This window comes from Triticum urartu, chromosome 4A (assembly GCF_056163025.1).
Source record: "Triticum urartu cultivar PI428250 chromosome 4A, HENAU_Tu73, whole genome shotgun sequence".
Classification (NCBI taxonomy): Eukaryota; Viridiplantae; Streptophyta; class Magnoliopsida; order Poales; family Poaceae; genus Triticum; species Triticum urartu.
In genome coordinates, this window is record NC_141876.1 from 25,290,436 (window position 1) to 25,312,189 (window position 21,754).

Genomic DNA, 21,754 nt, shown 5'->3' on the forward strand with positions numbered 1-21,754 from the left:
AGTATACCCTTATGTCATTTGGTCTGACTAACGCACCTGCATATTTTATGAACATGATGAACAAAGTGTTTATGGAGTTTTTGGATAAGTTCGTCGTAGTGTTCATTGATGATATCCTGGTTTACTCAAAGAATGAAGAGGAGCATAAGGAGCATTTGCGTTTGGTGCTTGGTAAACTCAGAGAACATCAGTTATATGCCAAGTTTAGCAAATGTGAGTTTTGGTTGAAGGAAGTTGGATTATTCGGACACGTTATATCCGAAGAAGGTATAGCACTAGATCCCACCAAGGTTGACACTGTGACAAATTGGGAAGCCCCAACAACAGTTGGAGAGATCCAGAGTTTTCTTGGACTTGCAGGATACTACCGAAGATTCATTGAAAATTTCTCAAGGATTGTGAAGCCTATGACGGAGTTGTTGAAGAAGGATACCAAGTTCATATGGACCAAGGAATGTGAGGCCAGTTTCCAGGAGTTGAAGAAACGTTTGGTTACATCACCAGTGTTGATTTTGCCAGATCAGACTAAGGATTATGAGGTGTATTGCGACGCTTCACGTCGAGGACTTGGAGCAGTGCTTATGCAGGAAGGAAGAGTTGTTTCATATGCCTCACGACAGCTTAAGCCTCATGAGTTAATTTATGCCACTCATGTTTTGGAGTTAGCAGCCGTAGTGCATGCATTGAAGATTTGGAGACATTTTCTCATTGGAAACCATTGTGAGGTGTACACGGATCACAAGAGTTTGAAGTATATTTTCACGCAGAAGGAGTTGAATCTCAGACAAAGGAGATGGTTGGAGCTCATCAAGGATTATGATATGAGATTGCATTATCACCCCGGAAAGGCTAACGTAGTAGCCGATGCGCTGAGCCGTAAAAGTCATGTAAACACCCTAATGACGGGAGATTTACCAAGGGAGTTAGCCGAAAATCTTTGTGAGCTATGTTTGGAGATAGTCCTGAGAGGCTATGCAGCAGCATTGGAGATTCAGTCTACTTTGATGAATAAGATCGGAGAAGCTCAAAGGACTGATAAGGAGATCGCTTCTATTAAGGAGAAAATGAGCAAAGAAAAATCTAAAGGATTTCGTGAGGACGAACACGATACCTTATGGTTTGAAGACCGTGTTTATGTGCCTAATGATTCGGAGATCAGGAAGTTGATTCTGCAAGAGGCCCATGATTCACCATATTCGATTCACCCAGGAAATACCAAGATGTATTTGGATTTGAAGGATACTTTCTGGTGGACCGGAATGAAGAAGGATATTGCGGAGTATGTAGCAGTTTGTGATGTATGTCAAAGAGTAAAGGCAGAGCATCAGAAGCCAGCGGGATTTCTACAGCCATTGCCAATACCCGAATGGAAGTGGGATAAGTTAGGCATGGATTTTATCACAGGATTGCCCAGAACACGTTCAGGCTATGACTCGATATGGCTTGTAGTCGATCATTTGACAAAGGTAGCTCATTTCATCCCAGTGAAGACTACCTATACCAGTGCTAAGTTAGCAAAGATATACATGACCAGGATCGTATGTCTGCATGGAGTTCCAAGGAGCATTGTATCAGATAGAGGAACCCAGTTTACCTCAAAGTTCTGGAATCATTTGCATGAAACTTTGGGTACCAGGCTAGAGTTCAGTACAGCTTTTCATCCGCAGACAGATGGACAGACCGAGAGAGTCAATCAGATGTTGGAGGATATGCTGAGAGCTTATGCGCTAGATTACGGATCTAGTTGGGACGAGAATTTGCCATATGTAGAGTTCTCTTACAACAACAGTTATCAATCCAGTTTGAAGATGGCCCCTTTCGAAGCCTTGTACGGAAGGAGGTGCAGGACCCCATTGTCATGGGATGAAGTTGGAGACCGTCAGTTGTTTGGACCGGATCTGATTAAGGAGTCTGAACAGAAAGTAAAATTGATTCGCGATAGGCTCAAGGTAGCCCAGTCCAGGCAGAAGAGCTACGCAGATTCAAAACGCAAGGGACAGTTTACGAAGTTGGAGACCGAGTCTATCTTCGAGTATCTCCACTTCGAGGAGTTAAGCGCTTTGGAGTTAAGGGAAAGTTAGCGCCACGTTTTGTAGGACCATACAAGGTTTTGGAGCGTATGGGACTATAAGTTGGAATTGCCCGAAGGATTGTCAGGAGTTCATGATGTGTTCCACGTTTCACAGTTGAAGAAGTGCCACGCGGAGGTGACTGATATACCGCTGAGAGACATAGTGCTGCTGGAAGCGATTCAGTTAGACAGTGATTTGACCTATGAGGAGAAACCAGTCAAGATTCTTGAGTATGCCAGCCGAGTCACCCGCAACAAGGTTATCAAGTTTTGCAAAGTTCAGTGAAGCCACCACACGGAGGATGAAGCCACCTGGGAACGAGAGGAAGAATTGCTGAAGGACCACCCTCACCTATTTTCTAGCCAACCCGAATCTCGAGGGCGAGATTCATCTTAAGGTGGGTAGGTTTGTAACATCCCAAATTTTCAATTTGGAATGTTATACAGTAGATCGTCATTGCATATCATATTTTATTGCATTTTGGTTAATCCAGAAATTTCACGCAACTCAAGGACCCTTGGAGAGAGTTGGGGATTTCGTTATTTTCATATTTGAGTTTTCTCAAATTATGAACATAGGATCATTTGATTTTATTTATTTCATCTTCAATTGTTTCTATTATAAAAATATGAGAGAGGGAATAAAACGACTTTCCCAAAATAAAGAAATATTAAGGATTTAATAAAAAAATCAAATAAGATTTTATTTTGGATTTATTTGCTATTTTATTTGAATTTAGGAAAAATACGCATTTTTCAAAATTGCATTTAGGCCCCAAATAAATGTTCATCCTATGCGGCTTGATTTTAGAAGCCGGGGAAAATTTATTTCAGGATTTTTGGAGTCCGTTTAGTATTCCTTTTGTTTTTTTCTGAGCATAATTATTTATATAAAAAAAAGTCTGAACCGACCTTGGGCCGTGTCCGGTCAGGACTCCGCCTGGCCGGGGCTTTATATAGCGCGACCCTGGGCCGCCCCCAGCCCAAGCCACGCCGCTCGCCCAAACCCTAGCCACGCCGCGCCCGAGCCGCTGCCGCCGCCGCCACTGTCGCGCCGCCGCCCTGCCGCCGCCGACGAGGTTGTCCTGCCGCCGGGTTTTTTTAGAGAACTGTTGGTTTTCACTGGTTTTTTCGGTTTTTTTGATTCGTTTTTTAGATAGATCGACTTTTTTTCTCGGTTTAGTTATTTAGTGAGCGTTCGCTCGTTCGTTCGTTTTAACGAACGCGTTCATCGTTTAGATCTAGATAACAAACGTTCGTTCGTTAATCTGTTCATCATTTTTCTTTTTCTCGGATTAAATCCGCGATTTTTCTGATCATGATTTCTGATCCGATTTTCGTTCTAGTATAACTTTTCGCTCGTTTATCGGAATCAGACGATTCAAGCGCCTGGAGTTTCGTCTCGAAACCCTCTTTCCGTTTAACCAACTCAAATAAGTTTTTGCATCTGTAAAATTTGACCTAGATCCAGAATAGTAAACCAAGCTTGTTTCTTTTGCCGTTTGTCTTTCGTCGCTTCGTTCGATTTGATTCTTTTTGCCAACCGGAGTTCTTAAGTTGAACTTTCTGGTTAGATCTCTTATTTGAGTTTTACCTATGCATTAGTTGAGTACTTATTGTATGCTTGTTTGTTTGCGATAGAGTACCCGGAGTGCGCCGCTTGCTACTTCGAATCGCTAGGTTTTGCGGATCATCAGCAAGGCAAGTAACACTTTGATCATACCTCCTACTACCCAGTTTTTATTGCATTAGATCAAGCCTCACACATTGCATGATTAGGATCTAATTAAATTGTGGGTTTGGGAAGTATATGAGGTAGTACCTATCACCTGTTTTATTATCAATCCTTTGGGAGTTACTTCTACGTTTGCTTATTATGCTATGCTATGCTAGTAGAGGTGGATTGGGTGAGTGTATTCATGACAGATGTGAGATTGTTAAATTAATGGTTTATATAAGGTGGCAACTTAAAAACACATCTGGGTGGATTGAGGCACCTGGGTATTCCAGCGATTGCCTGTTTTTCTTTTGGACCGCCACCCAGGCTCAAAGGGATCATGAGATTATTCATACTAGAAACTTCCGTGTGCAGCCACAAGCTATTATGGGCTCTAGCATAGTTGACTAAGTTGTGCGAACTCTTACAGTGGTAGACTAGCAGATGTAGGGGAAAGTAGGTGTACCGGTCTACCCTATCGTAAGGTGCTAGCGCTTCTGAAAGACTATGTCTCGGTCATCCATTTCTCAAACACCATGAAGTACGAGAATCCCAACGGAGAAGACCGGGTCTTGTGGGGAAAAGTGCGCAAACCTCTGCAGAGTGTATAAACTAATCATGGTTAGCCGTGTCCCCGGTTATGGACATCTTGAGTATTTAGTACTTGGATTATCATGTGAATCTCATCATGTTACTCTAATTAATTTGTTGTGTTTTTAATGATGATGTTTAATTGGGATTGAGAGGGTGTCTACACTCTCAATGTTTAACAACTATCATGATAGTTAAATAAAATTTATTCCTTTGCAATAGGGAAAAATTGGCTTTATGCAAAACTGTAACCATAGATCTTTCCACCAGCCAAATATGCATGTAGTGTAGTCTTATTCCTTCATTGCTCTCTATGTGTTACATTGCCAGCATATTTCATGTGCTGACCCGTTTCGGGCTGCAACGTTCATGTTGCAGACTTTTCAGACGACGAGTAAGGTGCTTTTAGGTCGTGGTTCTATACCCAGTGATGCCGTTGGAGTTGATGGACTCACTTATCTTCCAAGCCTTCCGATGTTATCGTTATTAGACAGCCTTAAGACATATTTATTGTAATAAGTTCTCTTTTGAGACACTCGATGTATTAAGTGTGTGATTGCTACTCTGTTATAAATCTTTCAAGTACTGTGTGGTGTCAGCATTACTGATCCAGGGATGACACCGGAGCACAGAGATTGGACCGTTTGAGGTCTGGTCGCTACAACAATACATGGGTGTATGCATCCTAGTGCTTCGTATGCTCCTGATATTGTGATGTTGTATAGGCTTGTCATATCTGATCTAGGATTACTTTCTCAGATTTGAGTAGAAGGGGAAAACCAGAGGAGGAAGCTTGAGGAGGAAGAAGATACAGAGAGATACAATTCTATTACTCGCCAACTCTGTCTAATGTGCTGATGGGTTTATATATCACCCGTACAAGACTTGGACCCCTATCTCCTATCACGGCCCGTGGCCCACCAAGCTAAGCCGGCCCAACCGCTCCAGCACCGCTCGAGTCCCTTTCCTGGGCGCCTGCGCCTGCCATCTTCAGTACATCTTCTCCGTGTTCAGTAGTGGGCAGTACGCCGGTACTGACAGGTCCCGGCTCTCCAGAACCAGCTTGTCCCCAAGCTGGTGCATTAGGGAATGATTGCTTAACTGTCTCGTAGTCTTCCCAAGTTGCATCTGAAGGGGAAAGCTTGTTCCACTAGATCAACACCTGGAGCAGGGCATGATTACCTTTCTTTACTAGACGTCGATCAAGAATCAGAGCAGGTTGTAGATCTTCCACTTCCATCAATACTGGTGCCGGTAGTGTTGTGAAGACTGGAGTGTGGTCAGGCACATGCTGCTTCAACTGGGACACATGGAACACCGGGTGAACCTGACTGCTTGCCGGGAGATCCAGTCTGTACGCCGAAGGACCAATCTTCTCCACGATTGTGTATGGTCCAAAATACTTGAACGCCAACTTAGGAAAGGGCCGATTGACGATTGATGATTGAGTATAAGGCTGTAACTTGAGAAATACCTCTTCTCCTACCTGAAATTCTCGTGGGGAACGGTGTTTATCTGCTTCAGACTTCATTTTGACTTGAGCTCTGTGTAGTTGGGTCTTCAAATGTTCAGAGTAACGTTGGCGCTCTTGAATCCATTGCTCCACCTCAGCATTGTCAGTTGTCACCACATGGGGCAACTCTCCCATGTGAGGTTCATGACCATACAGGGCTTTAAAGGGGGAACAGGCTAACGAGGAGTGGTGTGAGGTATTATACTAGAACTCAGCAAGAGGTAACCAGATAGCCCATTTAGTTGGAGTAGCATTGACAGAGCACCGAAGGTACATCTCAAGACACTGATTCACACGCTCTGATTGTCCATCAGTTTGAGGGTGCCTGGCAGTGGACATTTGCAGTTTGGATCCCCATAAGTTCCATAGCTCCTTCCAAAATTTACTTGTGAACACTGGGTCTCTGTCGGATGTTATAGTATAGGGCATACTATGCAGCTTGACAATGTGTTGCAAGAACAGCTGAGCAACCGAAGCAGCAGTGTAGGGGTGTTTCATAGGCACAAAGTGGCTGTACTTTGTGAACCTATCCACCATGACCATAATCACAGAATAGCCACAAGATTTAGGTAATCCCTCAACAAAGTCCATAGTCACATCTTCCCAAGCCCCTTGTGGAACAGGAAGTGGATTAAGCAATCCTGGATACTTACACTGTTCATGTTTTGCCTGTTGACATACTTGACATTGCTGTACAAAGTTGAGGACAGCCTGTTTGAGACCAGACCAGTGAAAAAGTTTCTTGATCCTCTGATAGGTCGCTTGCATTCCAGAGTGTCCCCCTACTGGACTAGCATGAAAGGCTTCAATAATCTTAGTTTGCAGTGCTGAATTTGCTCCAATCCAAATACTGCCTTGATGTCTGAGTAAGCCATTCTGAAGTGTGAAATCTGGGTCCGCTTTAGGTGTAATAGCTAATTTCTGCAGTAGTTCCTGTGCTTCAGAATCAACTACATAAGAATTTAGGACCTCCTGGATCCACACTGGTTGAGAGGTGGAGACTGCTTGTAGGGAAAAGGCATGTCCCACTCTAGAAAGAGCATCAACAGCCTTATTATCAACTCCCTTTTTGAACTGAAACTTGAATTGGAGCCCCAACAATTTGGTCATTGCTTTCTTTTGTAGATCTGAAGTGAGTACTTGATCCTCTAAACTGCACAAGCTCTTGTGGTCAGTCTTAATAACAAAAGGGCCTCTTGACATATAGGGCCTCCATCTATCTACAGCCATGATCACAGCCAAGAATTCCTTCTCATAAATGGAGAGCTTGCTGTTGTTTATGCCCAAGGCTTTACTATAATAAGCTACTGGATGTCCTTGTTGACTTAAGATGGCACCAATCCTCGAGTCACAAGCATCAGTTTCAATGCAGAAGGGTTGTGAGAAGTCAGGGAGAGCCAACACTGGTGTTGTACTCATAGCTTGCTTTAACTTGTCAAAAGCTCTTTGTGCTTCTTCAGACCACATGAAAGCTTTCTTCTATAGTAACACAGTCAAGGGTTTTGCCAGAATTCCATAATTTTTCACAAATTTTCTGTAGTAGCCTGTTAAGCCCAGAAATCCTCTCAACTCAGTCACCGTAGTGGGAGTAGGCCACTGCAGCATTGCTTTGGTTTTCTCAGGGTCAGTAGACACACCCTTATCAGAAATAATGTGCCCTAGGTACTCCAGCTGCTGTTGAGCAAAGAAACACTTGCTTTCCTTAGCAAACAATTGGTGGTCTCTCAAAGTTTGCAACACCTGTCTCAAATGCTCCAAATGAGATTACAAGTCTTCACTAAAGACTAAATGTCATCCATGAAAATCAACACAAATCTTCTGGTAAACCGTGCAAATATAGCATTCATAAGGCACTGAAATGTAGCTGGAGCATTAGTGAGGCTGAAAGGCATAACCCTGAATTGAAACTGACCATGATGTGTTTTAAAAGCAGTCTTTGCTTCATCTTCCTCCACCATCCTGATTTGATGATAACCAGCTCTTAAGTCTAGTTTAGAGAACAATTTAGCTCCTGCCAGTTCATCCAACAGTTCATCCACCACAGGCATTGGAAACTTGCTCTTTACTGTCAGCAAATTGAGCCTTCTATAATCCACACAGAACCTCCATGTTCCATCCTTCTTCTTGACCAAGAGCACAGGAGAAGCAAAAGCTGACATACTTGGTTTTATCAATCCAGCAGCAATCATTTCCGACACTTGCTTCTCAATTTCGTCCTTCTGTAGGGGAGAGTACCTATATGGTCTGGAGTTGACTGGGGTACTGTCAGGTAACAGAGAGATGGCATGGTCATAAGCCCTGTGTGGTGGTAGCTGTTGTGGATCTTGGAACACATCAGCATATTCCTCAAGCAGCTGCTGAATACCATCAGGTATGTCCTGTGTGACTGCGCCTTTCTCAGGAGTCAATAGAGCTGTGGCCCATACATCATTTCCCTTAACACATTTCTCAAACTGTTCAGCAGTTAATTCCTTTATTTGAGTCACAGGTTTGTCTTTCATGCCTTGCAAAGTAATAGTATTGTCATTGTGTTGAAACTGAATCCATTTCTCTTCCCAGTGACATGTCATGGGCCCCCACTGCTCTAACCAGTCCATGCCCAAAATGGCATCATAACCTCCCAAGGGCACAATCTTCATGTCAGTGGTAAATGTATGCCCTTGTATCCACCATTTCAACCCTTTTGTCTCTTGACTACACCGCATAAAATCCCCATTAGCTACTTTCACTTTCAGAGAAGTGGGCAGTGAGGTGGTAGGGCACTACAATGTGTCTGCTAATTGCTGATCAATAAAAGTGTGAGAGCTACCCGAATCAACCAACAGTAGCATAACTTTATTTCCCACCATTGCTCTCAGGCGAATAGTCTTTGGATTTTCTGACCCAGACAAAGCATTGGCAGATAAAAATGCAGCAGCCTCGGCTGCAGATTCTTCTACTGCCAGAGCATCCAACATAGCATCCTCTAAGAACATTTGGTCTCCTGCTATAATTTCAGTAGCTTTGATTTGTGCCTCATTTTTTTGCAAACATGACCAGGAGCAAATTTATCACCACAGCTATAGCAAAGGCCATTTGCTCTTCTATAGTCTTTCAGTTGCTTGGCTTTACAAATTTCTCCAGCAGCATATTGTGTTCTTTGCATGGGTTCTCTCTGTTGTGGTGATCTGTATCCCCCATTCTTGTGAAACCTGCCTTGCTGGTTTTTGTTTCTTTCTAGGACTGCCTCTTGCACCATCGCATATTCAGCTGCTGTGTTAACTGTGAGAGGTAACTGTATCTCCACGGTTGCCCTGATTTCCTCTTTCAATCCTAACATGAACTGTGTGACCAAAAGTGTTTCACTGACAGCCCCTTCATACAATCTGACTTGATACACCAACTGGTTAAAATTCGTGCGGTATTCCTGCACAGTTCCCAACTGTTTCAGTAGCAATAAGTCTCGCATACAGTCATGATGCACATTGAGATCAAATTCCTGCAGTATAGCAGATGCAAACTGACTCCAAGATGAGCAGTAATCGGTCAATTTGTACGCCTGATACCAATGAGCTGCGTTGCCATGTAGATGCAGAGCAGCAGACATGACTTTAAAATTTTCAGGAATTTGATACAACTGGAAATAGGCCTCACAATTGTCAAGCCAAATTCGAACACCCTCCCCATCAAACTTGGGAAATTCCATTTTCGGCATCCATGGGCGTCTCGGCCCTTGCTCATCAGACGAAAAGGAATTTCGTGGGGTGTATGGTACCTTGCCTGGATCCACTGGAGGAGGGGGGCGATGTTGTTCCTTCGAAATCGATCCGTTCGCCTGCGCTGCTGCTGCCGTGGGCGAGCTCGCAAAACACCCGGGCGCGACCATCCTCTCGAGGTTCGCATCACGAACACCAGCGGATTCCTTGAGCACGCGTGCCACATGCACTTGATCCTGATGGATCTCCCCAAGCGAGCTCACAGAGAGGTTAACCTTGGATTGGACCTGATCTAGCCGAGCCACTTGCTCCTCAAACTTGCTATCCAACCCGTCAAGCCTCGATCAAATTTCAGCGATCCCCTCCACCTGCTCTTGCAGGAGGCGCAACGCCGCAAATTCCTGCATCACCTTTTCCTCAAACGAACCCATCGCCTCCACTAGATGCCTCGTCTGAGCACTTGGCTTGAAAGGCGCCGTCGCCACTCCCTCTGAATTCCGCTAACGCCGATTTCGGATTTCTAGTCGATCGCCCGGGGGCAATCAACAAACCAATCGGTCAATGTTACAGCAGAATCTCGAGATTTTGGAATGCAATCGGACCGATCTAGCTCTGAATACCACTTGTCATATCTGATCTAGGATTACTTTCTCAGATTTGAGTAGAAGGGGAAAACCAGAGGAGGAAGCTTGAGGAGGAAGAAGATACAGAGAGATACAATTCTATTACTCGCCAACTCTGTTTAATGTGCTGATGGGTTTATATATCACCCGTACAAGACTTGGACCCCTATCTACTATCACGGCCCGTGGCCCACCAAGCTAAGCCGGCCCAACCGCTCCAGCACCGCTCGAGTCCCTTTCCTGGGTGCCTGCGCCTGCCATCTTCAGTACATCTTCTCCGGGTTCAGTAGTGGGCAGTACGCCGGTACTGACAGGCCAGATGTATTTGGTATCATCTTCTTGATCTTTGATATTAATATACATTGATTTTATTTATAGAAGAAAATATCAGGAGAACAAAGATGTTATTAAATGGGGTTTAGGTGTGAAGGCATCATTCACAACTAAATCTGTGTATTCCCTTCTGGGGAAAACATTGCTGGGTGTGACTACAGATGGATCTGGAATGCCAGAATTTCGTTAAAAATTCAGATATTTTTATGGCAGTTATTTCAAAATGTTGTTTTGACTAGAGATGCGATGAAACATCTGGGATGGAAAGGGAATCCTAAGTGCTCCTTTTGCGGGGGTCGTGAGACCTCGCATCACTTGTTTTTCACATGCCCAGTTGCTAGGGTAACTTGGAGAACTATTGCATGCATGTTTGGCACCGAGCTGTGTCCTGGTAATATTTGGCAAGCTTTTGTGTGGTGCTTTCTTTTTTCCCTGGAGGAGAAGAGTTTTACACTCTGGGGATTGCGGCCGTGTGTTGGGCGATATGGACTTGTCGTAATAGAGCTACCTTCGAATTCAAACCTCTTAAAACCCCGTTTGAATGCATATTTTCTGCTTGTGCTTTACTTTGTTACTGGGCAGGGCTGCTGAAGCAAGAGGACACCGCAAGCATGAGGGATGGGGCAAAGATGCTGAAGGAGAACGCATCGATGATGACGAGGATCTGTGCTGCAAGTCAGGAAGAAGCGACGCGCTGAGGGCGTGCACTTCATTCTGGTGATGATTGTGCTGTTTAGGCGCCCTGGACTATCTTTGTTCTTTTAATTCCTTCCATGTGTGGGACTGGCCTTTTGATACTCATATGTGAGCGGTTGTTTGTTGATGCAAGGGCTGTTAGGCCTGAATTTAGAATGAGATATGTTGTCGTTGGATTTTCGTCCCACAGTGGGTAATCTTGACGGCGAGTGCTCACGGTGGATTTCCCGACGATGCTTGAACTCGCTATCCTCTTTCCTTTTTCTTTTCTGAACTTTTGTATTTCCGTTATGTCACAGTAATGGAAAGGGGCTATGCCCGGTTAAAAAAAATTATAGAAGAAAATAGGCTGTACGGAAACAATGAGAAAAAAAACTTATGCTTATAGGGCCGGGCAATGTTGGGCTTGGGCTGCTACGGTTCCATCTTATCCGCCAAATCCAATCCCAATCCAATGTCAGCTTAAGCGGTACGCTAAAATCGTCCGTCTCCGCGTAGGAAATAAGCAACGGGGAGTCCTCCGCTGCCCCCAAATCGGCAACCGCCCCTCCGCAAAACTCTGCTCCGACGCGATCGATTCCCCCTCATAAACCAACCCCAATCCAATCCGGCCACCCCCCTCGACGGCGAACATGGCGGACTGGGCGGGGCTCCACGAGGACTTCCTCCTCCTGCTCGTCCCGCGCCTGCCCTCCCTCGACCTCCGCACCTTCCGCACCGTCTGCGCCTCCTGGCGCGCCGCCGCGGCCACCTTCGCCTCGGCCGGCGGCCGCCCGCGCCCCGACCGCCCCTGGCTCCTCCTCCCCGCCGACGCGCCCGACCCGGAATTTCGCCGCCTCGCCATCTGCCGCGACCGCGAGGTCCCCGTCGTCACCCTCCCCGCGCGCCTCGGCCGCGCGCACGACCGCCGCCTGTTCCCCCTCGGGTCCTCCCGCGGCGTCATCGTGGCCGCCGACGACCGCGGGGCCATGCACCTGCTCGACCTCGCCACCGGTCGGCGCGCGCCTCTCCCCCCCGTCGCCGCGCTCCCTCTCGCCGACCGCGTCGACAGGACCCCTGCCGGCCTCAGTGTCCGCCTCAAACGCGACCCACGGGTCTACTCCATCGACGGCCTGATCCACCGCGACGACACCCTGATCCACAAGGCCGTCGCGGTGCCCACGCCCGGTGGCGGGGCGATGGTGATCGTCATCTACTCCCCGCATAGCCATCGCCACCAGTGGGCCACCGCTCGTCCCGGCGACAGCACCTGGAAATCCGTGAAGCCGAGCAGCATCCCCGCCGTGGTGGACCTGGCGCTCCACCGCGGCCAGCTCTACGCCAACACCCTCTTCGGGATGGTGTACGTCTACCCGGAGCTGCACGGGCTGGGCTCCGCGTCCCCGGATATCATCCCGTCCGAGACGCGGAGGCCAACCTCGCGCGTGGAGAGCAGCTTTCTCGTGCAGACCCCCGGCGGCGGCGCGCTGATGCAGGTGGAGCGTGTCAACCCGGTGGCGCCGGCCGAGAGCGAGGAGTTCGTGGCGCCAGCCGAGGGCGAGGAGTTCGTGGTTCGCGTGCTGGACGAGTGCGGCGGGACGTGGGAGGAGGAGGAGGACATCGGCGACGTCGCGCTGCTTGTGGATGCGTCCGGCGCGGTGGCCGTGTCCACGCGGGAGTGCCCCGGGCTACGGCCCAGCACCATCTACTACGCGGACCTCAACGGTGGCGAGACACGGGTCCGGGCGTACAGCCTCGCCGGCAAGCACAAGAAGGTCGAGGTCGTCGAGTCCCTCCCGGGGGCGGAGGGAAACAAGCGGCCGTGCTTCTGGTTCACGCCGGTCTATTCACAGTGACAATGAGGTCTGATCATGATCAATGTCCGTTTTTAGTCTTGCTGAATTACTAGGCGTCGTTTGAATTCTTGCATAATGCCTTGCGGCCGCCATGTGCAAGAGCCAAGAAGCTCGGTTTATTTGTTGGTCGTCTGATCGTGATGCGGTGTCCGTGTGTGTCTACGAGTTGTGCAATGCAATGTTCATCGAGAGTCTCTAGTGCTAGGAATTTTGTGTGTGCAGACCAATGCTATGCATCCTATATCTTATACAGGAGTTTATGTACATACAGAAACTGAACCTGCATCTGTGTATGTCGTCACCAATTTTCGCAATTCTTGAATCGCTTTTTTAATGGGCCATGCTTCGTGTCCGCCGATGGATGACTAGTAAACATCCGCCGCCGAGGAACTCTCCCAGGTGGAGTGGCGGACAGCACAAAAGTCTGGGTTCGAGTCTCCTCATTCTCCTATAAGAATAAGATAGAGGGCTTCTTTCCCTAAACATCCGCCGCCTCGCTGACCGTTGGATGGACGCAAGGATGTCCATCCGATCTACCCACCCACGAGCGCTACTTTCCTTTCGCAACAAGAGCAATGTTGCAGAACACGCCCCGTAACATGATGCTTGTTGCAAAACATCGGGACCGCTATTTAACTTTCTGAAACACTGTTCATGTCGAAGAATTTTTTGCAACTGAGGTCTTGTTGCAGATTTTTTTTACAACTGAGGTTTGTTGAAAAAAAATTGTCTTCACTTTTTTGCAACTTAGCTTATGTTACGGGAGAAAGTTCTGCAACATTGATGTTGTTTCAGAAAAATTTGAGGGGTCATGGAGTCAGGGGCACATGTCATGTAGGACACGTGTTTATTCCTCTTGCAACAAGGCCTTTGTTGTAAATATCTTTTTTTTGTAAAATTTTCTGCAACAAAGGTCTTGTTGCAAAACTTTTTTTCTCTATTTCTACAACAAGACCCATATTATGTAATATCTTCTTTTCTAATTTACTGCAACAAAACCCTTATTACAAAAATTGCCGTAACATCTTTGTCGCATCTAATTTTCTGCAACAAGACACATGTTGCAAAAATTACAACACATCTCGGGCCACGTCATGCTCTTGTGTAGTCATCGTTCACTGGCATCATTCTGAAACAACATAGTTGTTCCAAAAAAGGAAGCGGGGGAGAAACGTGCGTGGTCAAGCAGGCCACGCGAGGTGGCAGATGCCTCGCGCCAGATCGGCCGGTTGATTATAATCATTTCCCTTTTTTAATCGCTTGATTGATTTTGTAACTACGTGGGTAACGTTCCCTTAGTGAGTTGAATGGATACCCTGCTTAACTGAATATTTTCTCTCAAATATACTGAATCCCTCATCCTATGGCCTTTGCAGCTATGGTGAAGGGTGAATATTCCATCTATATTAGTATGTTGGATGCTTCCACCATGAGCTGGATGGTTGAATACAGACACAAGGCTGCATTTGGCATCATTAAGAGAAGAACAACACAGCAGCTTAATGTGGTTCATTAGAGATGACAAGGATCTTTACTCTCCACCTGGGAAAGTTATCTACATAAGGTCCATCTATGCCAAAAAATTTGGCATCATTATTAACGTTCATCTATATCTATTTCTATATCTATATCTATACCAATATAAAAGGACGCAAAGAGGCAGATTCAAATAATCTTGACCGTCAAACGAGGTCAATCCAACGACCTAGACTACCCCAATGACGAGCGCTCAACATGTTTAGCGTGTAATTAATATCATATCAAATAAAAATGTTAGAATAAATCACATAATTAACATGCAAGATGATATTCTATCTAATATCCACGTGCAATTAATATATTGCCTAATATTAACGTGCATTGCATGTACACATTTACTGGTTGCCGGAAAAGAGGAGCCAACGTTATAAACATCAAAATTTCGATAATAACAACTGGCGAACGTTAGTAAATTCTGCCATTTTTTTGTCACAAAATATCTCTTCTTAGAAAATGTCATGTGTTTATGAAAAAACTGTCAACCCCATGCAACCAAATTTGCTATCTAAAACGTTCACAAATGGCAACCCCTCTGAGCGAACCATTCACCAGCTATTGCAGTCTAAAATATAAAGTATGAATTTAGCATGCAATGAGATGAATTGAAGATATGTCTACTTGTTATTCTAATCCGTATCAACGATGGGTTGAAAACAAAAATGACCTTTTATCTATACCAATATAAAAAGACGCAAAGAGGCAGATCTAAATAATCTTGACCGTCAAACGAGGTCAATTCAACGACTTAGACTGCCCCAATGGCGAGCGCTCAACATGTTTAGTGTGTAATTAATATCATATCAAATAAAAATGTTAGAATAAATCACATAATTAACATGCAAGATGATATTCTATCTGATATCCACGTGTAATTAATATATTGCCTAATATTAATGTGCATTGCATGTACACATTTACTAATTGCTGGAAAAGAGGAGCCAACGTTATAAACATCAAAATTTCAATAATGATAACTGGCGAACGTTAGTAAATTCTGCCCTTTTTTTTGTCACAAAATACCTCTTCTTAGAAAATGTCATGTGTTTCTGAAAAAACTGTCAACCCCATGCAACCAAATTTGCTATCTAAAACGTTCACAAATGGCAACCCCTCCGAGCGAACCGTTCACCAGCTATTGCGGTCTAAAATATAAGTATGAATTTAGCATGCAATGAGATGAATTGTAGATATGTCTACTTTTTATTCTAATCCGTATCAACGATGGGTTGAAAATGAAAAATGACCTTTTATTCATAGGGTCCGTCTAGGACACATCTAGATGTGACATAGTTATGTCACATTTAACCTGATGTCCACTATGCTTGTAGTCTATTTTTTTGTCTCAGTTTTTTTTGGTTTCTTGTTGCTGCGTTATTTGTGAGAGTTTAGATGTGATATCCTTAAGAAAACATCTAAATGTGAATTAGACAAACTATTATTCATAAGCGACACATGAAAATATTCAACGTTGGTCAGAATATCATCATATGCCACTAGAACATTTGCTGATTAAATCTCTAATCAAAACTTCTCGTTAGTTCCATTTTGATTAGAAAGACATAAAATTACATAATGACCAACATGAACATTAGCCAAATTAATAGCCAACATTAACATAAAGCAACAATAATGCAATCTAATGTGTCATGGGGCACAATGACCCATAAGGTGGGGAGTAACTTAGACTAATGTCATGCATATGACACTAGTCTATGATACTCCCTGTTCAAGAATTCATCCGATTAACCAGTTAACTTGCCGATTAATCCCTACTCATAGGGTCACCGAGTAGCCGATAAACTGATAAATCGTCAATTGATTAAATGGCCGATTAACTTGCCGATTAGCCTATTAATCCCCTACTCGCCAGCCAACCGAGCAGTTACCAGTTAACGATTTTCTCAACAATGATGATACTACCTTCACACTGCAAAGTATCATAGAGGGGAGAATATCTGGTGCTTCGGGAGCTCCTGGTCCGTTCGATCTCAGATCCAGCGTCCACGGAGAGGGCTCATAATTTTTTAAAAATCCTGAGGAGTCTGATAATTACGTCGAGGTATTGTGCATCTTTAGATGACAGTTGGATCTAGATCCAATAGCAGTGCCCACGCTGGAGCACCTAAGTTAGGTGCTCCCGGAGCACATGCTATTCTCCCTATCATAGAGCTAGTATCATAAATGATTGCATTTATTGGCCTATAGACTCAATTTTTCTAGACATGCGCTATGTGATGGTAATTAACATATTATGTTACCACAATCATCTCTTTTCTCATTTAATATTCGATTTTCCTGTCGACGACAACCTAGGACACCACAGGTGTGCCCCAAAACCCCCACATCGCCTCCCCGCCTAGCTCCACTACGACTCACAGTCGTGCTCCACCCCTTTGTGCGCCACCGATTCCCGTCGCCACCATCGCCGCCCGCTTGACGACGCAAGGCGTGGGCTCCCACCCTAGGGTTTAGGGCCCCTGGGTTCACCCGCGCGAGCAACCCAGGAGGAGTCCTATGTGTAATTTGTGAACCCGTCTCTTTTAGTTTTGTGTATAAAGCAGGACGAAAGCATAACTTAAACATTGCTTTGATTTTCCTGTCGATGACACACGTGTTCGAAATGGTCATCAAGTTTCAATCCACACCAGCACAATTTAAGCTACAATCGTCCCTTTTCCAAACTTCACGGCGTGTGAAAGTGAGATTTCCCGTTCACCTAGGACTAGTTTTCCATTTTGACCGTGCCTCAGCCGTGGGATCTCCAAACCACCGGTAGAACAGTCGCCGGCTGAGCCCGTGAAGTTCCAGTCTCTCCGAGGGCCTGAAGCAATCCAAGATTCGGAGGCGATCGCACCACGGTCCCGTCTCGCACAGCCGCGCATTCGCACCACCAGCGTCGCACGCATTCGCCCGCCTCCCTGTCCAGCCTCCAGCCACAAGTGACAAGTGACAAGTCCTCCTCCCCCCCTCCCAACGCGCTCCGCCGGGTCGCACCGCCGCCGCCGTCGCCGTCGACCGGATCCAGTCCCGACCCCGTTAAAAGCCCGGCCGGCGCGCGTGCTCGCTTCTCACTTCATTTTTCCTCTCAGAGAAAGGAAAGGGGGAAGGATAAACAAACAGACCAACAAACAAATCCACTGACGGCCGGGGGGAAGAAAAGGCGATGGGAACAGTGCTGGACTCCCACTTCCTGGCGCTCACCGCCCTCGTCACCGTAAATCTCTCGCGCCGCCTCCTCTGACCTCTCCTCTCCTCCCCCGCCGTCTCCGTCTCTCTGTTACCTGGCGTGTTTACTAACTGTTGCCGTTCTGGTGTTCTTGGTGGTGGTTGTGGTGCTAGGTCGGGTACCAGCTGGTGTTCTTCATCATCACAGCTCTCCTCCGCTTCGACAAGGTCACCGATTTCGCAGGTAGCACTCCACCTCCCGCGTCTTCTCCTCCTTCCTCCTTTCTTCTTGTTATTATTTTCTGTCGGGCGAATCTAGTTAAAGGCAGTGCTCTTGAAAAATATCTAGTTAAAGACCGGAGTCCATGAGCTCGATTTCTCAGCCCAGTAGGAAGCTGGTTTGGCAATTCTGTATTATGTTTTTTCGGAATCTTAATATATATATATATATATATATATATATGCTGTGCGTGTGCCAAGATTGCCATCTTGTTGTGCACGTCAATTCAGATGCTGCCTGTTCATCCTAGTAGTTAGGAGGCAGCCAGTTTCTTCAGAAATAGGTGCTCGGGTGAACCCCTTTGTCTGAGTACTAGCGTGTGTTCAATTTCTCTGCAACGGTATACCTTCGTACAATTCATTTCCTTTTTACTTATTTGTGTTCCTTTTTTCAGGCAGTACAAATTTTGTCATAATCGCCGTCCTTGTAGCAGCTTTGAAGGGAACATGGCACTTCCGCCAGGTAAATAGTAGTAGTACTAAGAACTCAGTTCACTTTGTTACTCAGTTGTTGTAAACATGACTGTTATTGCAAATCTTTTAATACAGCTGCTTATGAATGTTTAGTTCTAAAAAATTGGCTTAGTCATTGTCGTTGTCCAACTTGATGTTTCTTGTACCTTTACGGCGAATCACTCTTTTCACAATAATATACTTGAAACACATGTTCAACAGCATCTGAACGCTGCACTGTCTTTGATTACTTTTTCTTAGTTAAAAAATCCTTATTACAGTTGCAACTCTTTTAAGTTAAGCACGACCAGCAAGTTGTTTGTCTGAACCTTGCCTATAGATCGTTAGAGTTGTCATGAGTTTGATGCGTGTTTGGATTTAAAATAATTTACCATCCCTCGTATGCAGTTGAATTAGCTTGGGCATGGGTCTTACTGAATTTGCAGCAATGTGGCATAATTGCATCTCTGCACTGTCTATGCTCATAAAGTAGAAAGAATCATCTTACCACTTACATGCTACATTAAAAATTAAATCCTACATATGGTACCATGGTTCTCAAAGACTAGATGGAAACTGTATTCATGAGGTGGTACAATGGTTATCCATACCCATTTAGTGGGAAATACAGCATCGGCATATGTCTGTTCCAATGAAATCTAGTTTGTTTTTCCAAGTTGCAAAGAAATCAGGGAGTTAATACAGAGATTGGGACAGTATAAATGTTAAGGATAACCTCATTTCATTTGAACGAATATCTATCAAAGGATAGTGGTATTCCTCTGTGTTACCAACTGGATAATTGACGTGCCCATGTATTATTTTGAAGCAATGTCATCACAATTGTTTTTTAAGAAGTTCGTCCATTTCTGAACATAGACCCGTTTTTCCAGATCGTGTTGACAGTGCTTGTTATAATCTGGGGACTTCGTCTGGCAGTGTTTTTACTAATGAGGTATGTTACCCTAAAACATATATTCTGTTGATAGTTCAAAAAGCCCCACTGGACTATGTCTAGTGGAATCTCTTTTTTTTGTGATTTTTTTAGACATCTGTTGCCTGAGTCAAAACATGTTGTTCTTGTTCTTATGAAAGTGAGTCGCTAATGCTTTGCTTTGCCTGATGGTGTCTAGGATTTTGCAATGGGGAGAGGACAAACGGTTTGATGAGATGCGCAGTAACTTGGGAAAATTAGCCGTCTTCTGGATTTTTCAGGTAAGTTTTGCAACTTATGTTAAGCAACTAGAGTTTGTTAAATGGTCATTGCATTTGTAAAGAGAACCTCACCAGGACTTTTATCCTGATTTGGGCAGGCTGTCTGGGTTTGGACTGTCAGCTTGCCTGTTACTATTGTGAATGCAAGTAGCAGAAACCCTTCAATTGAAGCTCGGGATATCATTGGTTGGATAATGTGGGCCATCGGGCTAGCTGTGGAAGCTATAGCTGATCAACAGAAGCTTAAATTCAAGAATTCTCCAAGCAATAGGGGAAAGTGGTGTAATGTTGGTCTTTGGAGTTATACTCGCCATCCAAATTACTTTGGGGAGGTCAGTTAATTTACTGTGATTATTCTTTGCATATATGTCGTCTATTAATTCCTTGATTTAGTTGGCCCGGTCTATGAATCTATCTATCATCCTTCATTCACTGCAAATCTGTTGCTCACATTCTCAATCCCGGGTTCTCCTTTCCCTAGCATGCACCCAACATTACCCTCACGAAAGTGAAATATATTTACCTAGGACAGAGTTTGAAAAGCTGAGACGGTTCCAGACCTAATATAACTACTGGCATTTTAGGTTTCATTGTTATGGCTTTTAATTGTCACCTGTGTTTGAGCTTCACAGTTTTACTGCTATAAGCTTGAACTTCATAACTCACCAGTACAGCTAATATGACTGTATAACAAGGTTCACCGGCGTAGTTGATGGGAAAATAGTTATATTTAAATAGAAGTAAGGTGCACAAATTAGATACAGTTATCACCTGCCTACATTAAGGCAGGGACATGATTAAGAGAGAAACCTATTGCTTAGAATAATAGGAAAGAGAAATACATGAACGAAATGCTACAGATTACGAATTTAATTCAGAGCAGGCACTTCTATGCACTTGTAGGTTTTAAGTGAAAGAAATGTACTGGTGGAGCTCAACTGTAGCATTTTCGTAATGCAATAGTTCGATAGTGAAATAGTAGCTGCACACACAAAAAAAAGAACATGCTAGGTAACCGCTTCTGTAGTCTCTCCAATCACAGCCTTGAGCAAGCAAGTAATCTAGGCCAACTTTAGCTACAGAAACAAGTCTGCTATATTTGCTAAACCGAAGGCCTGCTGAGCTTCTCATGCTTTTTCATTATTTCATCGTGAATAGCCTTTTACTGGCAATAAATCCAAACAGCTACCTCAGTGCATACTGAATGTTACATCAATACAGAGTCCAAACACTAGCTCATTATGGAATGTCGAACAAATCCCGGCATACACTTGACAGTTTAATCTGATGCAGATGTTCCTTTGGTGGGGGGTGTTTGTAGCATCAGCACCGGTTCTCTCAGGAGCTGAATGGCTTGTAATCTTGGGACCCATCTTCCTGACGCTCTTGCTTCTTTTCGTTAGCGGGATCCCACTTCTTGAGGTTAAACTCTATTCTTGCGCATCCAAAACCCATCCCTAGTTTGCTGTATCTTTCCTCTCAGTGCTAATGCACCTCATCCTCTAAATTTCGCTGTGCAGTCATCTGCTGATAAGCGCTTCGGTCGGTCTGAGGAATACCGCACATACAAGAAAACCACAAGGTAAACACCATTCTTTTACTAGGTCATTCCCAGATCTCTCCCCAACCACTGCTTTGTCGCAGAGGGGTTACTGAAGTTTGTACCGGCTGTGTTCCTCTGCAGTCCTCTTATCCCATTGCCGCCGGTTGTGTATGGAGCCCTACCCGATTGGTTCAAGGTGGCATTCCTCCTGGAGCTGCCCCTCTACAACCCAGGACCGGAACGCGACCCTGTCAGCTGAGTGATGAATGTGCATTGTTCTTCTGATCACAAGTGATTATACATGTAATGTACTGCTTTTATTCTGGATGGGTGATTCTTTTCCCATTGATTTCAAGGGGTTATAGTGAAGTTTGTCCATATGTATCTATCTCCCAGGATGTTCAAAAGCATAGTTTTTGTACTTGTCTTTAATAGGGATATTGTGTACTTGTGTTAATAGTGGAAAACTTTGGTTTTATTTTGTGC

The 21,754-nt window shown here is 44.8% G+C and overlaps 2 protein-coding genes and 1 pseudogene across 2 annotated transcripts; 2 read left to right on the forward strand and 1 right to left on the reverse strand.

Moving 5' to 3' along the window:
- Positions 1-7,676: 7,676 nt before the first annotated feature.
- Positions 7,677-10,258, reverse strand: LOC147974570 (uncharacterized; annotated as a pseudogene).
- A 1,437-nt stretch (positions 10,259-11,695) lies between these two features.
- On the forward strand, positions 11,696-13,359 carry LOC125553466 (uncharacterized). The gene has a single exon (XM_048717246.2). The coding sequence runs from the start codon at positions 11,872-11,874 to the stop codon at positions 13,072-13,074; it is 1,203 nt and encodes a 400-aa protein (XP_048573203.2). The 5' UTR covers positions 11,696-11,871; the 3' UTR covers positions 13,075-13,359.
- A 4,091-nt stretch (positions 13,360-17,450) lies between these two features.
- Positions 17,451-21,749, forward strand: LOC125550375 (uncharacterized). Its single transcript, XM_048713359.2, has 9 exons — positions 17,451-17,827; positions 17,953-18,022; positions 18,453-18,520; positions 19,404-19,465; positions 19,644-19,725; positions 19,824-20,057; positions 21,019-21,147; positions 21,246-21,307; positions 21,410-21,749. Exons 1-9 carry the CDS (start codon positions 17,777-17,779, stop codon positions 21,525-21,527), a joined length of 876 nt encoding a protein of 291 aa, XP_048569316.2. The 5' UTR covers positions 17,451-17,776; the 3' UTR covers positions 21,528-21,749.
- Positions 21,750-21,754: the final 5 nt, after the last annotated feature.